The sequence below is a fragment of the Gopherus flavomarginatus genome, chromosome 5 (genome assembly GCF_025201925.1).
Source record: "Gopherus flavomarginatus isolate rGopFla2 chromosome 5, rGopFla2.mat.asm, whole genome shotgun sequence".
NCBI classification, from domain to species: domain Eukaryota; kingdom Metazoa; phylum Chordata; order Testudines; family Testudinidae; genus Gopherus; species Gopherus flavomarginatus.
In genome coordinates, this window is record NC_066621.1 from 77,638,954 (window position 1) to 77,658,194 (window position 19,241).

Here is a 19,241-nt window from a genome sequence, read left to right on the forward strand (position 1 = left end):
TCCTTGTTAAATATTTCATATAGACTTAACTTTATTGCATCTTCAGTGATCCAGTTATTAGAGCTGTTGTGATTAGTTTCAGAAGTTTTCAAACAAGAAATTAGTCAAACAGGGCTTGGCACATGAACAGTCATTATGGTCCTGCAGTATAAGACCATTTCCATTTATACCTTTTGATTAGAGGAGTCTATGTGCTGTTTATGGATTAATGACTTTATATTGGATCAGTTTATTAATTACTAGAATTGACTATGCTTTTTATTTAGGTGTCCTTCATGTTCAGTGATCGTGGTATTCCAGATGGGCACCGTCACATGAATGGATATGGATCTCATACCTTTAAACTGATTAATGCTCATGGCAAAGCCGTTTACTGCAAGTTTCATGCTAAGGTATTGGTTTTAAGTTCACCTACTTTGTGCTAAATATGAATCCACCATTATAAATTAGAGATGCAATAGGTCAAAATGTTCTGCACTAGGTGGTTCTGCAAATTTGTATGCAAATCTTGGCAATATTATGTAATCTTGCAGGTCTCATTCAGGAAAGATCTTACAGGCATTAGAGTAATAGTCGAATTTAAGAGATCTGTAAAAGGTTTTTCTGTATGTTTTATTGGCTGTTATTACAAGAATCTTTTCAATCCATCATTAAACATACATAAAGGGCCAGGTTGTCCCTGCTTTGATTTCCACTCTGCCTCCCATATGCTGTGATTAGCAGAGATGATTCTTCAAAGATCTTGGTATGTTACCACTTATGGTATTCAAGGTGTTTACACAGTGAGCTTCTGGAAAACCTTGCTAGTTGTGTCTGCTGCAGCTCTCTCTTATGACACCATAGGTTTTGGGTCTGAGGTTGTGTAAGGGAGGAACAATCCTGAACACCTTTCTTGCTGCCATTCAGTGCAGATGTAGGAATCCTACATATACCCATTCCCAGCCCTATCACACTTTTTCCTTAAAGTTCTTTTATATATATTTATTTAAATACTAAGAATAATGTCTAGTATAGTAAGGATTTTGGGGGTTTTGTGTGTATTTCAGAAATGGCATCTTAGTCTATTTTGTGCATGTGGTGCACTTGGTTCATACAGCCTAGGGTATAGTCCAGAGAGGGATTCAGTAGATGCACTTTCTTATCAAGGATTTTTTTGGAGTCCAGTGTTTGCTTCTAGTTCCCTTTTTGCTTAGGAGAATCATATCTCCTGATGAGTGAGAGGTGTGTTGGGCTTTCATATCCAAAGTCCATAAAAACAGTCAGGCAAGGCTCCAGATCTTCCTAATGCTGAAGTTTCAGCAGGCAAAATCTGCAGAACAGTCTGAGGTCCATGGTCTGGGTTACATGCGAGGTCTGGACTGGCTGTCATTAACACCTGAATGAATTTGAATTCTTACCATCACTTGCCAAAGATAAGACTAAGTCTAATGTGGTTGTAGCTCCAGTTGGAGTCAAGCCAAAGACCTCAAGTCAAGGGGTCTGGTTTTGGTAGCTCTTTGGAACCAAAGCCCTCAGACCCCTGTCCCCAGGATAAAAGGGAGCTTTAGGGCCTAGCCCGTCCAAGAGGGTGCTGAAATGTCCTTAGGATCTTAAGCTAATTAAGGCTCCAGAAACTATTGCTGTTGCATTGATTCCCCAATATAAAGCTAAAAGAGGTTCCCTGAGAACTTGCTTTTTCTACTGCTGATGTAGGCCTTTGAATCCTTGGGCTCTTCCTAGCTGCTTTGAGGCAACTCTGAGCCTTTTTTCTTCGCTCCAAAACACAAATAAATGAGAGTGCAGTTTTTAAGCACTGAAAAATATTCCAGAAATAAAAAGCACCATTCTCAAGAAGATACTTTTAATCAGTCTTTCAACACCAAAGACTGCATCCCTCTTGCCCTCTGTTCACCCCCAAAATACCCTTTACAGGAGAGGGTAGATTTGTGTAGATCAGCTCTAGCTGGGTAGGAAGCCTTCTTTTTCAGAGGATGTACCCTAGGGGATGTTTTTGTTCCATTCATGCCCCTTCTATGCCTCTTGGGTGGCATAAAAGAGAATACAGAATCTGACCTCTAGTACCAAACAAAGAGTACATTAAGCAGTTACCTAATTTTATTATTTTAAAAATATTCTGTTATCTTGCCGAGCTCAAATTAATAAAGAGGACAATGTTCAGATTGTACTGTGGAGTGGCATTTAGTTTACCTGCTGAAATTCAGATGTAAAGTGGAATATGCAAACAGTCTAATAGTTCTTCAGTTTGCGCTTTTTTTATTCCTGTGGTATTTCATACCCAGTTTTGTTTAATTACAAATGGTAATGAGTGTCACTTCATTTATTTACTATTAGACTGATCAGGGCATCAAAAACCTTTCTGTCGAAGAAGCAGGAAGATTGGCTTCCACTGATCCTGACTATGGATTGCGTGACCTTTATAATGCCATTGCCAATGGAAACTATCCATCCTGGACTTTCTGCATTCAGATTATGACATTTGAAGAAGCAGAGAAGTTCCCATTTAATCCTTTTGATGTAACTAAGGTAACTAACTGTGGTGTGTGTATGTGTCAGTGTATACAAAAAAATACTAAAGTTACAAAGTCAAGCAGTCAGAGAGGAAATGCCAGTATTAAAGTTGTTTGTGCAAACTTAATTCTCCCCTTCCCCTTCTACATATACATTGTGTCCTAACATCTCACAGAACCAACAATAGACCTTCCTCTCCTGAGTCCCAGTCTAATGCCTGAAACACAAAAGAATATCCTCTGTTTTTTACTACCTCCCTCTTCATTCACTATTCATTATGTGCTCTGAATGAGGAGGGAATCTTAGTCAGATAATGTGATCATGTGAATAAAGAGCATATCATAATGCATACACGTAATGGGGTCAAAATAGGGCCGCATAGCAACCTTAATTCTGGAATTGTCTAGCATTTGGGTGCTTGACTTTGCAACCTTAACGTGTAATTTCCTAGATCTTTGTTTTCAGCTTTCTTTCAAAAAGAGAAATTCCATCCCGTGGAACTATTCCTGTCCCTCCTTCCACTCCTGTTCCAAGGATAAAAAGAAAAAGGGGAGGAAAAAAAAAAGGGGTAATGAGCAGGATTTGAGCCCAGGATTTCTAGATCCATACCACAGACCCCTATTACCTGTGGAGATGGTAACAGGAAAAGGCTATTGAACAGCATAGGGTAATGTGATACAGTTTGCCAGTGGATTATGCAACTAAGTAGGTAGTAGATATTTGGAGTTGGGAATCTTTGTTTCTGGTATTGGCTCTGGAAGGCTATGATCTAGTAGATAGCCTTTCAAAAAGAACATTCCCAATCTGTGTTGTTGTTTGGATCAGGCTTGACTCTGCAATGTTAGAAACCTGAGTTCTTTCCCCAGCTCTGATGGAAACTACCTTGAACAGCCTCTCAATTACTCTATCATGTAAAATAGGAGCATGAAGCCTTCATCAATAATGATGACTTTGCAGTACAAAGCATTAACACCAGTCAGTGGAAGAGGAGTTGAGACTGGAACTTATGGTCTCTTCCTTGCTCAGCACAACTTCCCCGAGGCCAAAAGGATGGGATGACTGCTGCTTCTGGGGTCCAACTCAAGCATAATCTTTGTACCTACCACATAGGAAGCTGTGTAGGTGCCTGGGAGCATGCTTCTTATAGATGGACCATGTTCTGTGATTGTATCGGCAAGCTCTGACAAGCTCTTCTGAGCATGTTCAAATGGCAGGGTTTTTTTTCAGAGCCTCATAACTTAGCTAAATTTAGATGGGTTTTCCTGGAGAACAGTAAAATGTACTTCTCTGATATCAGGTCTAATCCTCTGCCAGTCATCAAGTTCTTGCTTCAAAGTATGGCAATACTAGAGTGCTTAAAAAAGAACAGTAGGGGAAAATGTTAACATTGGCAAGCCCTGCATGCTTTTATCTAACATTCCTCTTGAAAGTGGTTAAACTATTTTTGCTCAAGTACTTTTAGTTTTAAAAAAAAAAAAAAATCCAGCCTGGGCCAGCATGGAAAATTTCCACCCAAATTGTTACTATTTGGCAAATTTATAAGCTGCTGAAAGCAAAATCTTATAATGGAAAGTACTACTATGTTTCTTAAAGTGTATACTTCCCCTCAACCCCACCTCCCAATATCATTCATTACCAAGATTAAATCTAGGCACAATGACTGCATTAGGTAGTTGAATCTGTTTTCTTGCTGTATTTTATAACATGTAGTAATCACAATGTATGTATTATGTTTTCTAGGTTTGGCCTCACAAATCGTATCCTCTAATTCCTGTGGGAAAACTTGTCTTGAACAGGAACCCTGTCAATTATTTTGCAGAGGTAGAACAAATAGCCTTTGATCCAAGCAACATGCCAGCAGGCATTGAACCTAGCCCTGATAAAATGTTACAGGTAAACAGAGCAGCTTGGTATATTACTCTGACGCAGAGTAAATCTCCTACGTGGCATTTCCTCTTTGTAAGGCTATGTCTACACTTAAACCACTTTAGTGGCACAGCTGCAGCACTTCAGTGTAGATACTCATTACAGCGACCAAAAGGGTTCTTACATCACTATATTTAAGCCACCTCAGCGAGAGATAGTAGCTAGGTCCAGAGAAAAATTCTTCCATTGACCTTGTGCAGTCTACACCAGGGATTAGGTTGGTTTAACAACATCACTTAGAGATGTGGATTTTTCACACCCCTGAGCGATGTAGTTGGATCAGCCTAACTTTTTAGTGTTTATGCCTAAAGCTTTCTTATTAGCGTGGGTGTTACATATCCTGGTAGGTGATATAGCATCTTTTGATTATCCCATGTTTATGATTTTACCCTATACTGATCTCTTCTTTTGGACTGGTGAATTCCATATCCGCTTTGATAACCAAATTTCTACACTGAGTCACGCTGAGCTTTTCATTTTCCTTTAATCATCTTATTCTCCTCTTAACTCCTTCTCTCTCTTTAGTCAGGCTTTTTAATTAAATGTTGAACAATCAAGTCAATATGTCTCAAGCATTTGGAAATAAGTAATTTAATGACAGTATTAGTGTGTAGCCTAGAATGGCAACAGTCTACAGCCACTTACATTGATATCAGTGGTGTACAGGTGCACTTCAAGTGGTGTAAAATACACCTGCATTTATTACCAGTCGCAAAATCAGTGGCCATTTCTCAAAAACAAGCCCCCAAATTTTTAGAATTAATGGAAGTCCATTTTAAGTAACTGCTCATACTACTTCTAGTAATGTGTGTGCATATATTTATGCTTTTTATGCTTTTACAAATATAAATATTTATAATTCATTTATGAATAATTTAAAAGATCTCTGATTTCTGAGCACAGGTTTTTTGTACACTTCTCTCACCTGGTTTGCAAATTAACTTCCTTCTCCCAAACCATAATTCTGGGAAGCTTCTACTTTCTGCAGATACTTCATTCAATACACACACTTACTCCTAGAACTACAGGAATTATAAAACTCACCTGTTTCCATGATTAAACCAGTTTCCTTCCATTAAATCAATTACAAAATTGATGTGATTAGTTAAACAATAAAAGATTAAAGGTTTTAACTGACTAATACATGTTTGAGCTAGGCGCAGTCCGTAGTAAATAGTTCACGTGATTGTTGTGGAGCTACAACAACATTTTCCATTTTCAGTCAGACATTCTTTTGATCACTCCTTCTGTCATCCCCTTCATGGTTTGGTTTACAGTGGGGATTTTAATTTGTTTCTATAAAGTAATGAACAATTTTTTTCTAGTATTACATAAGGAGTCACTTGTGCTTATGCCACATTACCTACTTCAAAGCCTCGTTTAAAAAATAGTCACTTCAATGTTGTTATGGAAATATGAAAGAAAAATAAAGGGGGGGGTATGAGAGACAAACAGAATTTCAGAAGGAATCATTGAAAGTTCAGAACAGCTTGTTATTTTGACTCTTTATCTATATAAGGATTAAGGATTATGAAATGATTATTTCCATGTTGCAAAATGTGCATTTCCTCACATAACTGCTTATTTCAGTGTTTAGTTTCAAAAGGTCATGAAAAATATGCCCAGGGTCAAACTGATTGCCATTTGTGGAGTTGGGAAGGAATTTTTCCCCCAGTCAGGTTGGCAGTGACCATGGGAGGTTCTGGTCATCTTCTGCGGGGTGGGATGCTAGTCACTTTCCAGGATTATCCTAGTATATCTCACTTAATTTCCCTGCCATCGTGGAGACTTCAGGCATTGGTACACCTCAGTCTTCCTGTTCGCTGCCCGTGACACACAATAGCCTAGTCTCCTGTTATCTGTAATACTTTGGTCTAATTTAGGTTGTTGGATTTAGCATGAGGGTGCTGCATGGTGGCCTGTGATATATAGGAGTTCAGACTAGATCGTCTAGTGGTCCCTTCTGGCCTTAAACTCTGACTAAATATAAAAAATGTTGAATATACAACGTGTCATTGTGATTTTTAGGGTCGTCTTTTCTCGTATCCTGATACTCACCGACATCGTTTAGGACCCAACTACCTTCAAATACCTGTGAATTGTCCCTACAGGACTCGTGTGGCCAACTATCAGAGAGATGGACCTATGTGTGTGTCTGACAACCAAGGTATCCTGAAAAATACTTTTTAGAAAGTAATATATTTGCATTATGTATAGAGTCATTAAAATTATTTGTTTAATCTTGAAGATAAGTCATTTCAGAACAAAATCAGCCTGTCACTTAGCAGGAGTAGTTGAAAACAAACTACTCTGAGCAGTGAAACATTAAAATACTCTTCAGTGTCTTTGTAGCAGTAAACAGACTGAATATATTCAGCTCCATATAGATTGTTTGTTTTCTAAATAACAAGGTTTACCTTTTTTGTAATTTAAAGTGTAGTAGAAGTATGCAGAAGCTGCTCCTTAATAAGAACTTTACTAAATTTTCGGTCATGGATCCATAATATTTAAGTGCATGTCATTGTTAATATGTGATCAATTTTTATCACTTATGCATAGAGATGCAGGTATGGACCTCAGTATTGATACAAAAATGGTTATAATTTATTCTTATGTTACTTACAATTGTTTTCATACATACAATGCTTGGAGAATATAATAGCTTACATGCTTATATTTAGTTGCTTATTTAATTACTGTAAGTCCTACTTAACATTGTAGTTACAGTCCTGAAAAATGCAACTCGAAGCGAAATGATAAGTGAATCCAATTTCCCCATAAGAATTAATGTAAACGAGGGGTTTAGGTTCTAGGGATATTTTTTTTCACCAGACACACACACACCCAGACAAACACGCACAGTCTCTCTCTCTCTCTCTGTTTTAAACAAACAATTTAATACTGGTATACAGTGATAATTGTGAAGCTTGGTTGAGGTGGAGAAGTCAGAGCGTGGGATATTTCCCTTACTGCTAAATGAACTAGCAATTGGCTGAGCCCTCAAGGGTTAACTGTTCCACTCTACAAGGCAGCAGGAATGGAGGGACCTGAGACATCGCAGACAGAGACGTGTGTGTGAGAGAGAGATGCGCATTTCCCCTTTTATAAACAAGGTATACTGCCTTGTTTATAAAATCCCTCCTTAGCTGTAAAGAGTTAAGAAGCTCAGATAACCTGGTTGGCACCTGACCAAAAGGACCAATAAGGGGAGAAGATGTTTTCAAATCTGTGGGGGAACGTTTTTGTTTTTGTTCTCTCGGAGTCAGCAAGGAACCAAGGCAGGGAAAGTACATTTCCCGAAGCCATATCTGAACTACGCATCTAATATTGCAGAAATAATAAGTAATAGTAAGGAAATGCATTAAATTATCTTTTGTTACAGCTTGTGAATTTTCCCTGTGCCAAGAGGGAGACTTATCCCTGTTTTTGTAACTTTAAAGTTTTGCCTTAAGGGGAAATCCTCTGTGTTTTGAATCTTTTTGTTACCCTGTAAAGTTATCTTCCATCCTGATTTTACAGAGATGATTCTTTTATCTTTTTTTGAATAAATTCTTCTTTTAAGAACCTGATTTGATTTTTCATTGTTCTTAAGATTCAAGGGTTTGGGTCTGTGTTCGCCTGTACCAATTGGGGAGGATATTATTCTCAAGCCTTCCCCAGGAATGGGGGTGTAGGGCTTGGGGGAATAGGACTCCAAGTGGTCCTTTCCCTGAGTCTTTGTCTATATCACTTGATGGTGGCAGCATACTGTTCAAGGACAAGGTGGAATTTGTGCCTTGGGAAAGTTTTTAATCTAAGCTGATAAAAATAAACTTAGAGGGTCTTTCATGCGGGTCTCCACATCTGTACTCCAGAGTTCAGAGTGAGGAAGGAACCCTGACAGGATGTGTTACCAGAACTATAAACGAAGGGGGAAAAATGAGTGTCTTCCTCCTCTTTGCCAAGAAAACCCTTAGTTTAAACCCACACAAAGAATTCTAGAAAAATCCTTCTTGAAGTTGATTTCCTATGTAAACACTCTGAAGTTTTCATGGTTTAAATTTGAAGGAGAATATTTGATTGGGAAATATTTTACAGAAGCTATTAGTTACTTCTATCCTTTCCATGTTTAAAGTGAAAGAAAACCGTTGCTTCTCAAATTCTTAAAATGGCATAAAATTGTTTTTGAGATATTTGCAGTTTTGCATCTAAATGCAAGCCATCATATAATAGCTGCCTGATCCATGGTTGTGTGAATAGTGAGATATTATATACAAATATAACAAGATAATTCAGTGCTATAACTGGTTACTAAGAAGCCATTTTAATATAAAGTATTGATAACTAATTCTCCAATTAATATCTGGCATTGCTTAAGCAACTAGTTACCAAACTCAAAGACAAGAACCTTCTCTCCAAGAATGGTAAGAAAAAAAGATAATACCATCTGTGATGACCATTTAAGTTCAAAGACACTCTTAAGTAGGGATCTAAATACCATTTAAAAAGCTAACCGTTTAAACAAAATTTTTTGTAATAGTTTAAACGGCTAACTGATTAAAGGGCCGGCTGGCGTGCAGCTGGGGCCAGTGCAAGGGTAAGCAGTTAAGACGGGTTAACCGGTTAACATTTTACATCCCTACTGTTAAGAACTATTTAATTTTACAAAAATTACTTTCAGAGCTCAGAGGAAATAGTGTTTGGATTCATTTGAAAGGGAATTTCAACTTGTAAGCCCTGGTGGAGTTCAAAGGATTAATCTAACAAAATATGCTGAATGAAAAGTTAAAATTCTATCCTTAAAGATGTTCTGCTAATTTACCACCACGAAGACTAATGCAAAATAACCATAAAGTTGAAGAATTACAATCCTGCTGCATATTCAGTAGCATACGGCATATTCGTAAGATGAAGATACTAAAATCATCAGACAAAGGTGTTAAGTTACTGAACTATGACTGATATCCGAGGCAACCAAGCCCCTGAAAGAGGGGTTTCTTTCCTCTACAGAAAGATAATGGAAAGAGAAGAGCGGTATAAATAAACCTCTCTGAACTAAAGGAGTAAAAGCAGCACTCAGATCAGCACAGTTCGCCTCTTTACAAGCAAGCAGCAGCAGCAGCAAGATAGCTGAGAAGGCAAAGAAGCCACAACACAGCATCAGGAAGAAACACCCTCCCAATGCAGCACTGCTTCTGCCACCTAGACTATAGCATCATTGGTGAGATGGAGATAACAAAAGCAGTGCCAAAGGATTTGCTTTAAATTTTTCCTGTAATAATTTTAATGGGATAGTGAAATGGTATTGTAATTTAAGGTATTAACAGCTTCTCTTGTTAAATGCCAGAATATTTAGACTATGTATTCCTAGAAAGGAAACATGAGCTATCCTTGGTAAACTGCAAGAAATAATGGGATTTAGTTTGAATGTAAGATCCTTAGTTTTCTTTCATTTTCCTGCATCAAAACTCTATCTTGACTGGCTTCTTTAAATTAACCAAGTCAAAAACTTTGATTTCATAGGACCTTAGTTAAGATTACATAACTCTGCTCATTTATAAACTATTTAGTGTCCGTGATAAACCAAACAGGATTCATCAACCCCTAAACAAAATTTCTTTGTTCATGGTTATCCATGAGACAATAAGGCTATGTCTGCACTACAGGCCTTACAGCAGCAGAGCTGTACCACTGCAGCTGCACCGCTGTAAGGTCTCCTGTGTAACTGTTCTATGCCAACAGGAGAGCTCTCTCCCATTAGCATAATTAAATGACGAGCAATGGAGGCTATGTCAGTGGGAGAGTGTCTCCCACCGACAGCACTGTCCACACCAGCGCTTTTGTTGGTAGTCATTAATAGATTCTTTTGTTTGTCTTTAATTGTGGTGTTCCCTGAGGAGTGATGAACCCCATTTGACTAAAATTGTGGGAGTAGCATCCCTGAATTGGTATTGAGAGACAATTAAAATATGGCCTGCCATTTTTTGTTTTACTAGACTAATTAAGTAATTTTTGGGATAAAGGTAGTTGGTGCTCAACAATTTTAAACACCCTTTTTATCTCCCACAGGCCTTGATCCTACAAGATGCTGAGCATTCTGGCCCCTGATCCAGCAAAGCAATCAAACACATGATTAATTGTTAGGAATGTGAGTGGTCCCATTGACGTCAGTGGTATATATCAAGTAAATGGGACTACTCATAGGCTTAAAGCTAAGCATGTGTTCAAGTGTTTTGCGATTGTGGTCAGAGCTCTCAGCATCTTGCATAACTGAGCCATTAAAAATGTGATGAGAGACTGTATGTGCAGGTGACTAAGCCTCCTTTTTGCATGGAACAGGTTCCCTCCACACAGGGAGTGGGGTTTAGAGCCTGTCGTAAGTTTTAATACCAAAAATTTTTAAGAAAACTCAGGAAATGAGAAATAGGTAGATTCAAATTCAGATATTAGAGCTGGTTGGAAAATTTTTGTTGAAAGTTTCCCTTCAGAAAACATCATTTTGACAAAACTGTGGGGTTGTGGGGTTTTTTAAAAGAAATTTCCCACAAAAACAAATTTTCCAAAATAGAAATTTTTTGTTTGCGGACGTCATTTCAGAAAAATGGAAATATTGTTTCAAAACTAACTTTTTGTATATTTTTAGGTGCTTTATTTCATGACACCTGTAGTAATAGTGCTTAATGTGATTGACATTTGAAATACTCTTATTTTATTTTTTCAGAATTTCCATTTCACAGGAAACTTTGCTTTTGTTCTGATTTAGAACAAAAACAAATGTTCAAAATTCCAAGTTTTGGCCAACTATATCAGATACACGTTTCAGAATGCAGGATATTGTAACTGCTGAGCTGTATCTTTTGAAGAGTGTGAGGCAAAGTGTTCGCAATTGTTTTACAAGGAAAGCGAAGGAAATATAGGCATGATAGCAGAGTAAAAGGATTATCTAAATCAGTTTGAATATATTCCTTCAAGTGTGCTTAATTTCACTGTCTCCTAATCTAGACTAAAAGGACTGATATTCTGATCTTTTCTCTTAAAGGTGGTGCCCCAAATTATTATCCAAACAGTTTTACTGGTCCTGAAGATCAGCCCAATTTGAAGGAGAGCCACATGTCTGTCGCATGCTGTGATGTGCAGCGCTTCAATAGTGCAAATGAGGATAATGTGTCTCAGGTAAACTATGTGAAAAGGACTTATTACATTGTCTGTCATAGAACTTGATTGTGTTATCTGGATGTGGGTTTTCCTTTGAAGCATCTAGCCTAAATTTAAGGACCATTCTGAGGAGGCTTTGAAAGATCTTTGCCAATTCATTTCAAGTATGGCTGCAAATTAATTGCAGTTAACTCGTGATTAACTAAAAGAAAAATTGTGATTAATCCTGATTAATCACATTTCTAAACAATAGTAGAATACCAACTGAAATTTATAAATATTTGATGTTTCTACATTTTTCAAATATATTGATTGATTTCAATTACAACAGAGAATACAAAGCGTACAGTGCTCACTTTTTTTTTAAAAATTTGTATTTTTCAATTCACCTCATACAAGTACTATAGTCTGATCCCTATTGTGAAAGTGCAGCTTACAAATATATGGCAGAATGCGGGTACAGAGCAGGAGACATACAGTTCTCCCCCAAGGAATTCAGTCACAAATTTAATTAACACATTATTTTTTTTAATGCGTGTCATCAGCATGGAAGCATGTCCTCTGGAATGGTGGCTGAACCATGAATATTTAGCATATCTGGCATGTAAATACCTTGCAATGCTAGCTACAAAGGTGCCATGTGAATGCCGGTTCTCACTTTCAAGGGACATTGTAAATAAGAAGTGGGCAGCATTATAATTCTGTGTACGTAAACAAACTTGTTTGTCTTAGCAATTGGCTGAATAAATAATGGGACTGAGTGGACTTCTGGGCTCTGAAGTTTTACATTGTTTTTTAGGGGAATTGTGTAGCAAAAAGAAAAAATCTACATTTGTAAGTTGCAGTTTCACAATAAAGAGATCACATTACAGTACTTGTATGAGGTGAATTGAAAAATATTCTTTTTACAGTGCAAATACTTGTAATAAAAATATAAAGTGAATACTGACGCTTTGTAATTGAAATCAGAATATTTGAAAATACAGAAACTGCCATACATTTATAATAAATTTCAATTGGTATTCTATTGTTGTTTAACAGTGCAATTAAAACTGCAACTAATTGATACGCTTTTTAAATCTCGCAATTTAATCAAGATTAATTTTTGAATAGTTTGACAGCCTTAATGTCATGGACTGCTTTGAGTTTGACTGCCCAGCAAACAAACTGTGGTTCCTCTCAAATTCTTCTTGCACAGCACTTTGTTCAACTCAACAGACATGACGTGTTCAAATTTTCATGTACATGCCTTTGAGACTGAAGCATGCAAAATTGCACCTGCAAAGGTGAGATCACCTCTTTTATTGCAGTGTGATACCAAGAAAATATGAAGTCCAATATATTACCAGGAACGTATTTCTCCATATTTCATCACTTTTCTCTAGGTATCTTGGTAACACTACCCCTACTCTTAAGTACCACATTTCCCTTTAGAATACTGTCATTTCAGAGAACCTTTAAAAAATGTTTCTTTACACTATGTAATGCAAATAGTAATTTTTTCGGGCCAACCTGAACACTAATACCCAGATGCAAAATTTAGCCCTGATTTTTTCCAAGCTTGATGTAATTAGTTGCTGCGGATATCTAAACTATAACATTTGTATCACACAGTGTTAATCGGTTCCAACAGAACTGAATTACATTGATATATAAGAATTAAAGTAATTAGACAAACAGCAGTGAACACCAAATTTGTGACATACTGCTAGAAACAGTGTTGCCAGTACATTTGCAAATCTCATTCATACATTTTTTTTTTTTTACAGATAGTGTCATAAAGGAGAAATATGTAATTGAAAGATACAATTGTAACAGTTACTTCCTGAAATAGTCTAATTTTAGAAACTGGAAGAGTAGTTAAAATTGATTTGTCTTGTAAAGCAGATGTAAAATTTCAAAATTTAATTTTGCAAAACTGTCCAGCAGAATAGTTTTAATGGTTCTAGGAAGTAGAATGGCTGCATCTTTAATCTAATGTTGATTTGGAAGTGCTAGTTTCATCATCAGCATGTCCTTCTCTTTGCCGCTTTCTTATTTCTTCCCTCATCTAAAAACTTAAAGTTGTACATTATGGCAGGAAGCAGTTTTGAATGTGCTGGGAAAATACAAACCAGTATTTCATGCTTTCTTGTAATAGTGTAAAGATCTGAGCTTTAACAGTTTCGCTATTATTAATGAAGAGCTTTTGATAGAATCAGTTTAAAAACTGGCCTTGGCTTGCATAAACTAAACTACTGACTTTGATCCTAAGGTGAGAGTGTTCTATACCAAAGTGCTGAAAGAAGATGAACGCCAAAGACTCTGTGAGAACATTGCTAGCCATCTTAAAGATGCTCAGCATTTCATCCAGAAGAAAGCTGTAAGTACAGTAAAAGCTTTATATGGTGTGTTGGGGAAAGAGGGGGTGCCAAGTCATCAAAAATTCCGGTTAACTAAGAGTTATACTTATCTATGGAGAGAGGAGTTTGAGTGCAGGAGGGGGCTTAGGATTGGGACATGGAAAAGAGTGCGGGGCACAGGCTCTGGGAGGGAGTTTTGTTGTGAGAGGGGACTTGGGGTAGGAATGGTTTCAGTGTGCTGGATCTGGGCAGCACTCACCTTGGGAAATTCCCCATAACTGCATCATATCTTTCTGCTCCTAGACAGAGGAGTGGCCAGGCGGCTGTGCACGCTGCCTCTTCCTGCAGGTGCTGCCCCCGCATTTCCCATTGGCCATGGTTCCCAGCCGATGGGAGCTGTGGAGCCATCACTCGGGGCAGGGGCAGCACATGGAGCCCCAGTGGCTGATCCTCTGCCTAGGAGCAGTAGGGACATGATTCCCGCTTCGGAGGAGCCACACAAAGCCAGGAAGGGAGCCTGCTGGCCCCACACTAACCAGGCTTTTAATGGATACCAGTAGTGCTGGTTTTAGAGCTTTCTGGTTAGTAAAGTGCCAGCTAACACAACTTTTACTGTAGGATCTTACTGTGTTAGCTTAAATCTAGCTTCTGCTGGTGTGTTACAGTATTGCAGTTGATCAACAAATTTGGGAATGAAAAGAGAGGGTCAGAAATTGTATTTTTGGAGAATAAGGTGATCTGTTCTTTATTTTATGCGAAAAATGACCAGTAGAGTGTAAAGAAATAACAATTTTTTTACATAATTAACAAGGAGAATGCTAAAGCTGGCAGCATGATGAGCTGACACTGTCAACACACAAATGTGGAAGTATAGTGATTTGTGCTTCCTGTATTGTGGGGTGGGCTAACAGAATTGTAAAAGTATTAAACTGCATAAGTGCTTTGCACTAGGTGTTTAAAATAGGGATATCTTACTCAAAACAAAACAAAAACAAAAAAACCCAACCACCCTCATTTGGTCAAGGCCATAAAGGTTTTATTTGGAGGATGAAAATTCCCCAAAATTTAACTTCACTGAAATATCCAGGAGAGTAGCATTAATGGTGCTAGGAAGAAGAATGGCTTCATCATCTCCAATGGAAAACACCTGTGCAATGTTTGTTTAATTTGCAGTAAATCAGGATGTTGTCCTAGGTGACTTAATACCTATCATTCACTCCTTGCTACCTGGTCTATTGATATGAACTGGTGCCTGAGTTTGGGGACTTGTTGATGATAATTCTTATTAGGTATTGCATATTGATGGCAGGCTTTAGAATTGGCAAGAACCAAGCATGAAGGTGAAACTGAGAAATTGTTCATGCCATGATTTTCCTTACTATTTCAGGTGAAAAACTTCACTGATGTTCATCCTGAGTATGGTGCCCGTGTTCAAGCTCTGCTGGACAAATACAATGCTGAAGCTGGCAAACAGGTACGTTAGGGATGGTTTCTTTCTAGTTAACAAGGCTTTGAGTGGCTGAATACCTTAACTTGTTTCATGACTCTCTACCTTGATGGAATATAATTGAGGTTTGTTTTTTTTAAACTTGGAGGTAATTCAGTGTTTTGATAGTCAGTCATACAATAAGATAATTACCATTAATTGCAATGATAATTGGTACAAATTAGTTGATGCATTACAAGGACTGAATTTAGTGGTTTTATATTTCAGAAAGTGTTCATGCATATACTTGATACACTAGTTAGCTTAACACATGATAACCTTACCTTCTAAAATTGCATAAAGGAAAAGGGATAAAAATGGCAATTACTAAACAAAATGTTTCACTTGTGCTGTTTACTAAATAAGCCCTGGTTAATTTCTTTAAAATGTTGATTTGACTGCATTCACATTTAAGAAACTTCTTTTAGTAGAATTTGCCCTAAATGTGTTTTTCATAGCCTAATTAATTTCATGTTGCTTTTAGGATGTGATTAGAACGTATACACAACCTACCCGTCCAGCGTCTCCAAAGGAACGATCTAATCTGTAACCTGGTTGCTTGCTACATGCGTTTGGTCCGTCCATGGATTTTACATCCACCTAACTGGAGTATAAGCTGTCAAAGATGTTAACAAATGTAGCAGATGTCCGCACAAGATAGAAATGCTTTTCAGGCTTGATGCAGTAATACAAAGTGTCTATTCTTATGTCTGCAATCAAAAGTGATTGACTGACTAATAATTTAGTACCTTCTAACACTAAGTGCTCTAGGCTGGTAATGATTTTATGCAGATCTCTCTTCAAGGCTAAACATTATTTTTGTTTAGTTTTGGAAATTAACTCAAAATACTTAAATGAAAAGATTGTGTTTCAATTGGTTTTTTGAGGTAAGGACCCTAATTTCTGGCTAAACTTCTGAAAACAACTTAAAAATACTGTGATTATCAATGTAGGTGAACTAATAGGGTGTTCAAGTTGATAGAACTTCACTTGATTTTGTCACAAATAAATTGCCCAGTATGTGTAATGTGAGCATTACAGTTAAAAATAAATAAATAAATACATTGCAAGAAGTAAAGGAACTTCATACATACAGTAACTTTCTTGCTTAACTCTAGTTTCCTGCAGTACAATGTATCTGTAAGTAGTTAATTCATATCCAGGTGGAATAACAACTGAAAGCTAAAGTTGGTTTTGCTTACTTATGAAAATATCAGGTTGGGTATATTTTATGCAAGGGAGGTAGTGATGAAAATAGTGATTTTGTTTCTAATCATTTAAAGTTTAAATTTTACAATAAAATTGCTTGCAGTTAACCAAATGTGGCACTCTTTTTTTTTTTTTTTTTTTTTTTTTTTTGGCTATAAGTAGTTAGGTGGTATATTTAGTAACCATTATCAACTACTTTCTTTTGAATAAATGTTAGTTGTTCAGGAGACTAAGGAAACAGTTTTCAGAATCCAGTACAATTTTTTACCTTTGCCAGATACCAGCTCTGCTAATTTATTTAAGTTTGTATAAATCTCTGTTACAGGTTCAGTTGGATATATTACTTACCTGCCCTAAGCCTGTAGAGCTGCTGTGTACTATTCTAGCTAGAACTGGCTACATTTCAGTGGTGAATGAAAAGGCCCAATTCTGTTTTCATGTAAGTTAGTTTGGAATTTTATTCCTGACCTCAGTGGGCCCAGGACCATGCCCAAAGCTTGTATCTCAGGTGAATTCTACAAGAGCCTTTGGAATCTTTTGGGATGAAAGGTGTTCCATATTGGTATGCAAAATGTAATCTGGACTTTTAGCAGTTTCCTGTAACATAGTGGCATTATTTTCAAACCTTTTTGAGTGTATTTTAAGTAATCTGATTCTGTCAAACATGGACTATGTAGAAATTGTTACATTTTAAAACAACACTGAGGGCAATGGTTAAACCAAGAATCCTGGAGATGCTGGAATGAAGCTGCCATTATCAGCTGGTCTTCCTGTCTCTTTTCCTTGCTTCCTTAGTGAATGGCCACCATGTGCATGTGGTTATCCAAATACCAGTTCCACAATATCATCACTTCGGAATGAATTGTAGTGTGTATTTTCCTTCTTGGCCATTGGTGTTGCCTATTAGCACTTGAATCACATGACCCATCAGTGACAGTGAAAAGAATTTTAGAGCCCAACAATTGGCTTTGCTCTGGATATGTTGCAAAGTCCACATATTCTGACTTCTTGGTAATGTGGCTTCTTGGCCTAGAATTAAAGCATTAACTACAATATTTATATAGGAGTTGATTACAAACAGCCCAATAATAATGATCACCGTTTAAAAAACAAAACACCCATGCTGTGCACAAGAAGCTGATATGTTTCAAGATTCCAAGAGTTGATGATGGAGGATTATTTTTTTTCAAAACTATTAAAGCCCTTTCATATCTTCCTTATCAAGACTTGTTCAGCTTTCATTGTAAAGTAAACAAGTATCTGCAAGCATGTCCAGACTTCCCTTATATTCTGTCTCAGATGCCTAAAGTTAATATGGCATGTTACTACATTTTAATTTGGGCTTTACTCAACATTATAAAATATGTGAAAATTCCCCATAGAAAGAAAAAAAAAAAGTGAGGGTTTGGATCCTAGTCTTAAGTACACAAGCACCCACTGATACACATTGTGTCTGGAAACTAAAGGGCAGATAGTTCAGAAACTGCTCAGGTCTCAGTTCATTGGCAAAACACTAGTGTGCTCATTATCACACTCATTGAACTAGAGCACTTCTGATTTTGTAGGCAGCAGTGACTTAGCAGGAACTCTGCTAGGCAGAGCTTGCAAGGACCTGAGTTTTTCTTGGCTAAAAACCACGCTGTAGACCTTACACATACACTGTAAAAGCAATAGCTGAGGTAAATGGGAATTGCAGGTATTAAGCATTTCTGACTGTCAGGCCTTTAGTGTCTCAGGCTGGATACACAAACAGAGGAACCCAAAACTAATGGAAGTTTCAGAAATTTTTTTTCAATTGACCTTTTCAAAATTACACAGTGGCAGTGCTGTGAATAGAACCCAAGAGTTCTGATTATCATTCCCTGTTCTAACTATTACTCCACATTGTGGCTGTAAACTAACTACAGTTTATTTCAGAGGAGAAAAAAATGTACTTAGCAGTAGGGCAATCCCTCTCCTATTTAGATCAATAGAAATTTTGCCATTGATGAAAACAGGAGCTGGAAGAAGTGCTCCATCTTTCTTTAATAGACACAGTATTCTGCTTTCACCTTTCTCTGGCTGTCACTGGTTGAATTCATACAGCTCACTGTTTTACATAAATTGATGATTTTCCAAAAGTATTAAGATAGGAATAATGTAAAAAGTTTCACTAGAACCACTTGTTCAAGTTCTCTCGAGGTTAAATTTATAATTTCATACTTGATCTGTTTTTAAGGGAGTGAGGAGACGTGGAGTCTCTGGTTGAAGGTTATATTATTTAACATTTTATATTGCAATAAGATATCAAAAGAAAAGACTTAATCCATTATTATTAGTTTAAATATCACAGCCCTGGCTTTAGCATTTTTCTACCATTTTTAGCATATTCACTGCACTGTCTCCATAATGAATGGAGGAAGGTTTGGTAGCCCATGAGAGCTTTTGCTGAAGGGGAAAAAAATGATATTTTTACCTTCTAAACCCTCTCTAATGCCCAGAATGAGAATTACTGTTCTTGACATGTTTTTGAGATTTCCCCCAGTTTTTCCTAGTACTTTTTCAATCTTGTTTCAGGGAAGATTCTCTTTTAATCTCCTTTGTTTCAATAGCAGCTCATTTTCTAAGAAAAACCTGGATTCAGTGTTCCACAGATA

General features: G+C 37.1%; 2 protein-coding genes across 3 annotated transcripts in view; one reads left to right on the forward strand and one right to left on the reverse strand.

Annotated features, from left to right (window-relative positions):
- Positions 1 to 16,717, forward strand: part of CAT (catalase) — a 34,024-nt gene extending 17,307 nt beyond the window's left edge. For both annotated transcript variants that reach the window (XM_050955380.1, XM_050955382.1), the window contains 8 exons: positions 267 to 392; positions 2,332 to 2,523; positions 4,249 to 4,401; positions 6,463 to 6,601; positions 11,453 to 11,586; positions 13,823 to 13,930; positions 15,298 to 15,384; positions 15,881 to 16,717. In XM_050955380.1, the coding sequence (XP_050811337.1) occupies positions 267 to 392; positions 2,332 to 2,523; positions 4,249 to 4,401; positions 6,463 to 6,601; positions 11,453 to 11,586; positions 13,823 to 13,930; positions 15,298 to 15,384; positions 15,881 to 15,946 (1,005 nt within the window). In that variant the 3' untranslated portion in view covers positions 15,947 to 16,717. The remainder of the gene's footprint in view (positions 1 to 266; positions 393 to 2,331; positions 2,524 to 4,248; positions 4,402 to 6,462; positions 6,602 to 11,452; positions 11,587 to 13,822; positions 13,931 to 15,297; positions 15,385 to 15,880) is intronic.
- Positions 1 to 19,241, reverse strand: part of APIP (APAF1 interacting protein) — a 305,323-nt gene that overhangs the window by 53,561 nt on the left and 232,521 nt on the right. The gene's annotated exons all lie outside the window — the stretch shown is intronic.